This window comes from Ursus maritimus, unplaced genomic scaffold (assembly GCF_017311325.1).
Source record: "Ursus maritimus isolate PB19 unplaced genomic scaffold, ASM1731132v1 scaffold_11, whole genome shotgun sequence".
Classification (NCBI taxonomy): Eukaryota; Metazoa; Chordata; class Mammalia; order Carnivora; family Ursidae; genus Ursus; species Ursus maritimus.
Genome location: NW_024423453.1, coordinates 39,760,109 through 39,768,019, shown reverse-complemented (window position 1 = coordinate 39,768,019; position 7,911 = coordinate 39,760,109). Strand labels below are relative to the sequence as shown.

Here is a 7,911-nt window from a genome sequence, read left to right as displayed (position 1 = left end):
CTGGCCATCACCATAACCTGGAAACTGTTTAAATGCAAGTTTAAAAAAAAAAAGTTTTCAGGGCTCACCCTACAACTACTGAATGAAACTCTGGGGGCAGGGCCCTGCCATATTTTAACAAGCCTTCCAGATGGTTCAAGAACCATTTAAGGGATACCTGGGTGTCTCAGTTGGTTCAGTGTCGGCTCAGGTCATGATCCCAGAGTCCTGGGATCGAGTCCCATGTCGGGAGCCTGCTTCACCCTCTGCCTGTATTCTCTGTCAAATAAACTTAAAAAAAAAAGCATTTAAAAACATACAGCATGTTAAAAAAGATTCCCTTTTACTAACCCTCTGTAGTACTTCCATCCAGATCACTACAGCTTAAAGTGGATCACTACCCTTTTGCAGCTATTCAGTAATGCAGAGCAATGGATAAACTCCATACAACAGTTCACATCACCTTCAGTTCAGAATATCTGATTCACCAAGCCTACAATATTTAAAAAGAAACATCAGAAAATTAAACATCACAAATAAGATTTTTTTTATTTGTCACCATTAAATGTCTGATTTTTAAACAGATTCTTGGACTGGTGGCTCATATCCATCAGCTCGTTCAACTTTAGCACCGGTCTCGTCCCCAGTAGCTTTTCCAGAACTACTACCTTCACCATGAAGCTCCATGAGCTTTCCCACTAAAAGAAAGAAAGAAAATGTTATAGTACACCATTATCTTAAAACAATGATCTTCAATATTACATAGGCATGACAGAAAAAAAAAAAAACCATAATCTGGACTTAAAAAAAAAACAAGACATCAATGTATCTGGCCACACATTATTTTTCTCAGGAATCCTATGATTTTCCACTTACATTCAAACTTGGGCTTCTTCAGCATTTTTACTTTTCTAACGAAGACATCATGGAGTGGATAAATAGACTGACAAGCTTTTTCTATGTCTTTTCCGATGCTGTCTGGAATCCTACAAACCAGTAAAGACAGAAATGGATAAATTTATACATACTAATACCCACGTCATTTAATCCACTCAAAACCTCATGTAAGACAGTCGACACAGTCTATTACTGCCCCTTTACAGGTGGAGGTTAAACGATTCGAATTATACAAGTAGTTAGCAGGAAAGTTAGCATGTGAGCTTTCTGCCTTTTCTATTCCACCCTCCTAGCCAACTGCACGGGAACATCAGAAAGATGTTAACAAAATCAGTGCACATCATCTGGGACCGAAACATCTTGTCATCATCTATTCCCATACATTACTGACTGTGGAGAAGTTTTGCCCATACAGTGTATTTTCTAATTAAGACAAAAGCATTTCCTATGCTTCAAGTCTCAGTATCTGCCATGAGACTGCTTCATTCAAATAAGGATAAAGAAACCAAATCACATTTACTGAGCACTTAACATGTTCTCATTTTAAGGGATACAACCAGACAGTTTCAGACAGGATTTAAACACAGGTCTGACTCCACCTTGTTTCATATGCTTTCCTTCATCTGAGGGATAAGCAGAAATTCAGGGTTATGTGGTGTGAGGAAAAGAAACACTTACAATTTATTGACCACTTCTTTCAAGTCATTTGTCTGCACCTCTCGGGTCATGATCTCCATCATCTTTTTCCGAATCTGGCGGACCTGCTGGTGCTGAGCATAAGAGGTCTTCCGAATCTGATTATTGCGTTTTTTAGTAAAACCAACACAAAACAGACGAAGCAAATACCCATCGGTAGTCTTGACATCAACATGAGCTTCAATCATGGTCTAGTGAAAAAAAGATATTATCAGATGTACGTCTTAATGTTACCAATTTTTAGCCCTCCAATTCTAACATAAAAACGCTAGAAAAACCAAGTACTCATACAATATAAAGTAACAGAAACTACATGCCTAATTTACAGAATTAACTTCCTTGAAGTGAACTTACCCAGTTACTCCAAATCTTACTATCCTTCATATCTAATTAAATAAATACCAAGTCCTCTCAGCTCTATTCCCTAGGTAACACTTCTATCCCCATCTCAATAGCACAGCACCGCCCCATATCTTTCACATGCCAGCCTTCAACAGCCTACCCTTCCCACCAACCAACTGTACACCTCTGCGTGATAAGAAAACCAGTTCTATAGACTCCAGTCTACACTTATTCCTTTTTAGGAAAATGTGTCTGAATAGGTGAAATACTGCTATAACACTAAATGCATATATTTTTAAATGTCCTTCATGATCCAAACTAAAGCCTGATGACGATTAAATATTCAATTTCACAGCTAAAATGTATTAAAAAATCCACTAACTACTCATATTTTTGCCTCCAGTTAAAAAACGAAAACTACCTTAGGTAGCAAGAAAAACTGAAATACCTCCTTTGCATTTTGTAAATTGTATACTGAAGAAATGAGCAATACCCTTATGGCAAAAGGACCTTAGAACATTTCCAGAAACTCACCCATAAAATCTGCAGGGAATGTCAGAAATAAATGTAACAGTATAATCAATATGTATCATCTGGGACCGAAACATTTTGTCATCATTCATTCCCATATACAAAACAGCCCAAAACTGAATGGTTAGCCAGACACATCTGAACCAATATAATTATCGGCTGTAGTAACAATGCTTTCTAAATGCTCTGTGTCAAGTTCTGTCCTTAAAGCATCTTCACATGGCTCTTTTATTTCATCTTCATAACTCCAAGAAGTGATGATCTTACCTGCCTACCATTTTAGATAAAGGAATCAAAGCTTAGCAAGCTTTAAGTTACTTGCCAAAGAGAACACAACTGGGAAATGGAGTAAAGATTCCAACCTCACACCAGTCTCTGCCACTCTTAGCAACTCTGATAAACCCAATTTTAAAACTTGGAAAAAAACAAACAAATAAATCTTGAACTCCACTTAAATAGGAGGATCATGGCTTGCTTACCCCTTTATTCAAGTTCAAGAGTGCCAATCCCAGAGTCAGCACTCAATAAAAGCTAGAAAACATCAAGGATTTGAAATGAAATCTACTTCAGTCACATTTGCTGCTCCTTTTCGTAACAGGGTATCCCTGGCCATGAACGCCAAAGCACCACGCACTCTAAGAAACTTTTGTTCTCACCTGCCATTTTTTGACCATGGAGCACATTTTGTCACGGGTAAGATCCATGCCATGGAAATTGGTCAGGCAGTTTTTGCCCTGAACATCCTCAGTAATTAGCTTGAATTTTCTAAATGCAACTTCATCATTCTGCAGATCAGCCAGGCTCACTTCAAAAACACGACCCTTGAGGCCATCAGATGCGATTTCTATAAAACAAGAAATTGTCTTACTAACATTAGGAACCACACAAAAGTCAAGCCAACAAAGAACATTCATGCATAAAGCTGAACTTAGAGAGTTAATGGTAAAGTATAAAGAACTTAACTTTTGTTAACCAAATCCATGTGGCAACCAATGACTTAAGGCCAGTGCTTACTCGAAACTCAGAAGTACCTAGGCACATTTTCTTAGTAATTCTCAAAGCACCACCTTTCTTCTACAAATGTTGTACCAAAAAAGCACCACCGTGGCCAGAGCTGCAACCGAGAGCTATTTCCCTAATTCTCCCACCATACAACCACCAGTAAACCTTGATTTAAAAAACAAAACAATAAAATACTCACTGGTTCCTTGAGTTCTTGTGACTAGTGTTTTTCCAATATTTCTTATGTTGAACATAGCTGGTGCTTTGACATCATACCAATCTTTCTTAGAAAATGGATCAACCCTGTATTTTAAAAACACATAAGTTTTATCGCAGATCACGTAATTCTTACTGAATTTTTAAAACTTTCCTCATTCTGATGATTTTAAAGGGCTAACTGGCATGTAAGCAACTGGAGTCTAAGTAACTACTCCCTTCAGTGAGATGAGGGGTGCAAACCTAGCTCTTCCCTACGATAGGTATCAGCTTCACTGTACACAGACCGGACACTTTGTAAAATTATACCATAAACGTACACGCTCCCCAACCCATCGGTTCTTCGGCTACACAAGGAGCCTTGCCTCCAAATAACACGCACGTCTCTTGAACTCTACTGGTATATGAAGACACGTACTGGTAACCCTGGCTCTTCAGGGACTCAAACAAGCTCATTAGGAACTCCACGCGTCCCACCTGGCCCAAAGAGAGGACGGGAATGGAATAAATTTACAAGGCCAGGGAGCCCACAAGGCCCAGAAGGCCAAAGGAAAGAAGCCGGCCCATGGAGATGCAGTACCCGTACCCGCCAGGCCACCGTTCTCAGTTTACCAACCCGGCACGGCCCTCGCAATCCAACTGATATCCTCACCATCCGGCTCACACCGCCATCCAGAACCCGCCTGCCGAGCCCAACATGACCTCAAAAAGCTGGGGGCCAAGACAGGAGACACTTACACTTTCTTCTTGGCTCCCTTTTTGCCGCCTTTCGTAAGGCGCTTGTTCTTGCCGACCGCCATTGCGCTGCTCAGGGAGCCAAAAGGGCGGAAGTAAAACTCACGCGAGAACTTAGGCGTACGGGGCGAGGCGTGCCATCTACGTGACCTTCAATCTTGCGTTTTTCCGGCCTCTAGAATATCGCGACAACAGAAAGAGGCACTCCGATTGTAGCTGCGACAGCGCCCTCACGTGTGTGGAGACTGCGCAGCACGCCGCGGGCGGCTCTCCTGGATGCTGCGCTCGGGAGGGGCGGTCGCTGGCGCGGAAGGCAGAAGCTGCGAACCCCTGGTGGTCGGTGCTTTCCGTGGCTCTGACGCCCGGAAGTAAGTTTCCGTGGCGGGAGGCAGCCTCTCCACGTTGTTAAAAGCGAACTTACCAAGTCACTGTTTTTTCTGGAGAGTATGGGATTCGGAATCAGACAGCAGATCCAATTTCAAATGCTAGTTTCAATATTTAGCCTGGTGACTTATCTATGCTTCGGTTTCTTCGTATTTAAAAAGGCGATAGTAATATAATCTGCCTCATAAGATTGTTAGTAGGATAAATAAATTAGTAGGATTGAATAAGTTAGTAGGATTTAAATAAGCAGTATTAAATAACTTTGGAGATACTAGTAATGTTCTGCATGTTGATAGGATTGCTGGTTAGTGGGGAATGTTCACTTGTGAACGTCAAGTTACATACTTGTGTACTTTCCTATAGGTTTATTATACATTGATATGAATTATGATTGTTTCCTTGAGGGACTTATGATTCCACTGTCCCATATATTTTAATTTTTCAAGAAAAGTTGGAGATTGCCAAACTTTTCACTTTTTGCAACTGATGGAAAAAAAAATCTTTTTAATTTTAGGGGTTTAACAAAGTACATCCTGGTTAGCTGTGGCTCATAAGCTTCAAGTGGTGCAGCCCCTGGAAAGCTGGCCCATACAGGTCTGGTACTCAGCCAAAGGTATGTTGAGTTCTGGTCTCTAAACTTCCCCTCTGGCAAAAACCCTGTGACCAAGCCAGAAACCAGTTCCCACTCACAAGGCCCCACAAACATTTAACCCTGTAATCCCTTTCAGTCCTCCTAACCTCCATCCCCTACCTCCTACTACTCCCACTATCCAGTCTTCCTAAATCTCCAGTCCTATCCTGAAATCTTTCCCCATTAATCTAAGGTGCTTATAGCATAAAGTCCTTATTTCATAACAGTACGAATATACTTAACACTACTGAACTGTGCACTTAAGAATGGTAAAGATGGTAAATTTTATGGTTTGGGTTTTTTTTTTTTAAGATTTTATTTATTTGCGAGAGAGAGCAAGCAAACATGGGGGGTGGGCAAACAAGCAGACTCCTGCTGAGCAGGAGCTCCATCCCAGAACCCAGAGATCATGACCTGAGCTGAAGGCAGACGTTTAACTGACTGAGCCACTCAGGTACCCCATGGTTTGATTTTTCGTTTGTTTGTTTTTTACCACAGTTTTAACAAAAAAAAAATAAAGTCCGTAGCCAAGCCAACAAAAACTCTTTTATCTGGCCCTCCTCATCTCTTCATCATTACTACATCTTGTCCTTTACCAGGTCCCCCAACTCCTGTTCAAAATTCCCTGCCCTTGGTGTACCTGTGTGGCTCAGTCAGTTAAACATCTGCCTTCTGCTCGGGTCATGATCCCAGGATCCTGGGATCGAGGGACTCCCTGCTCAGTGAGGAGTCGGCTTCTCCTTCTGCCCCATCCCCTTGTGCTCTCTCTCTCAAATAAATAAAACCTTAAGAATTAATAAGTAAAATAAAATTCCCTACCCTAAATGGTTTTCTCTTCTCTTTCATTCCTTTTCCCTCAGCAGCAAGCAAATACCTGTGCGTATTCAAGACCGCTCAGCCTCATTCCTTCTTTCATTAAGAGATCGAGTACCCAGAAAAATAGGCTTTCCCTCAGACCTGTTCCCAGAGGCCTAGAACTGCTTAACTTCTTCGTAACTATGGATTAAACCTGCTCCTTTCTTACTGTGAGCAGAAGTGACCATGCAGTCATTTTCTTATTTTGTACCCTCTTCTCTTAGCACATCATAGGCCCTCAAAATATTTGTTGGATTAGCAAGTAAGAGATAGATGACATCATTGGTGTTCCCCGTCTTTTGGACTTCGTGGATCAATCCAGATTTTCCAAATAATATTGGAACCAATAGAACTGCAATTTTTAAGTTTTACCAACCTATAAAAAAACAATAGACAACTGCCATTTACTATCTGCATCACTTCATTTTTAAATTATATTTTGACCCCAAAATAAAAATAAAGGACATATCCTCTAAAAAGTCAGTCCTTGTAAATAAATAAATCAACTTTATGAAAACCTCCTTACACCCTATTTTTCTTGCCTCACTGCAGACTGGTGAAAACTAGTGACCAGTGGAAATCAGTGAGTCCTTCTAAATATAATATTGAGTCTAATAAACTCTCTTTATTAATTCTATACTTATAGTAACTTTGACCTAAGTTTACTTCATAGGCGGCAGTTCACTAGTTTAAAATCTTCCCAGTGGAAAATATTATAGACCCCAAGTCTACCTATTCCAGAATAAAAACCAAACTTGTCTTCTTCCCAGTCTGATTCCTCTTTCTGCCCAAGAGTAGAAAAGCCACAGAGGAGGCAGTAATGAAGTCAGTTGCATCTAGTTTCTTCTAGCAAAACCAGCACCTAAGGGATTTGTCAGAGGTACATATTTGAATCCTCTGTTTTGTAATAAAAGCTTTTTTAGAAGAATTATGTTCCTTGACACTGTTACATTAAATGGTGCAATTATCTGTTTTAATTTAATTATGTTGAATGAAAGACAGCACAGGGCATGTGAAATCAGGTTATTGGGTCTCAACCATCTGAGAATTTCAAAACTCAGATCAAATAAAATGGAACAGACAAATGTCAGACTGCATCAAACCTAGTAAAGTGTCCAATTGTTTTATTGATTTTCTTTTCAACTGTGACTAAACTCTTAAATTGATCTAGTGATTTTTAAATTTTGATTACCATGTCTTTTATTTATAAAAGGTTAATTTAGTTCTTTTTCAATTTATGTCACTTTGTAGTTTCTTATTCTTTGAAGGCATTTTCCATATAGATTTAAGCCAGTAAGGGTAATTGTTTTATAGTCACTGTATGATAATTCCAGTATCTGCATTTTTCTGTCAGTCTGTTTCTATTGTCTATTTTTGTGCCAGCTCTCTGAGTGGAGTCTAGTTTCTAGTTATCTTTGTGTACTGGTCATTGCGTTTGAAAACTAATATTTGGGGCACCTGGGTGGCTCAGTCAGTTAAGCATCTGCCTTCGTCTCAGGTCATGATCCCAGAGTTCTGGGATCGAACCCCATGTCAGGCTACCTGCTCAGCCAGGGAGTCTGCTTCTCCCTCTATTCTCCCCCTTGCTCATGATCTATCTCTCTCTCTCTCTCTCTCTCTCTCTCTCACACACACACACACAC

The 7,911-nt window shown here is 40.2% G+C and overlaps 1 protein-coding gene, 1 long non-coding RNA gene and 2 other non-coding genes across 6 annotated transcripts in view; 1 reads left to right on the top strand and 3 right to left on the bottom strand.

Moving 5' to 3' along the window:
* Positions 1–502: 502 nt before the first annotated feature.
* RPS3A (ribosomal protein S3A) lies at positions 503–4,562 on the bottom strand. Its single transcript, XM_008685470.2, has 6 exons — positions 4,402–4,562; positions 3,647–3,750; positions 3,102–3,289; positions 1,555–1,763; positions 856–965; positions 503–677 (listed from the first exon to the last, which is right to left on the bottom strand). The coding sequence occupies exons 1-6, from the start codon at positions 4,461–4,463 to the stop codon at positions 556–558; spliced, it is 795 nt and encodes a 264-aa protein (XP_008683692.1). The 5' UTR covers positions 4,464–4,562; the 3' UTR covers positions 503–555.
* On the bottom strand, positions 1,183–1,251 carry LOC121101940. The gene has a single exon (XR_005833975.1). It is a non-coding gene; the product is annotated as a small nucleolar RNA SNORD73 (small nucleolar RNA).
* Positions 2,466–2,538, bottom strand: LOC121101939. Its single transcript, XR_005833974.1, has one exon. It is a non-coding gene; the product is annotated as a small nucleolar RNA SNORD73 (small nucleolar RNA).
* Positions 4,563–4,629: 67 nt separating the features above from the next.
* Positions 4,630–7,911, top strand: part of LOC103658014 — a 35,197-nt gene continuing 31,915 nt past the window's right edge. The window contains exons 1-3 of one of the 3 annotated variants that reach the window (XR_567015.2): positions 4,630–4,766; positions 5,297–5,395; positions 6,277–7,406. This is a non-coding gene — a long non-coding RNA (uncharacterized LOC103658014). Of the gene's footprint in view, positions 4,767–5,296; positions 5,396–6,273; positions 7,407–7,911 lie in introns of those variants that run through there. The other 2 variants (XR_567016.2, XR_005833900.1) reach the window with 2 other exon arrangements.

Excerpts from the sequence above, each read along its gene's own strand:
- RPS3A (XM_008685470.2), bottom strand. The coding sequence starts at position 4,463 with ATGGCGGTCGGCAAGAACAAGCGCCTTACGAAAGGCGGCAAAAAGGGA. Across the intron at positions 3,751-4,401 it reads AAGGGAGCCAAGAAGAAAGT|GGTTGATCCATTTTCTAAGA; the intron begins GTAAGTGTCTCC and ends TTTAAAATACAG. Across the intron at positions 966-1,554 it reads AAAGAAGTGGTCAATAAATT|GATTCCAGACAGCATCGGAA; the intron begins GTAAGTGTTTCT and ends ACTGGTTTGTAG.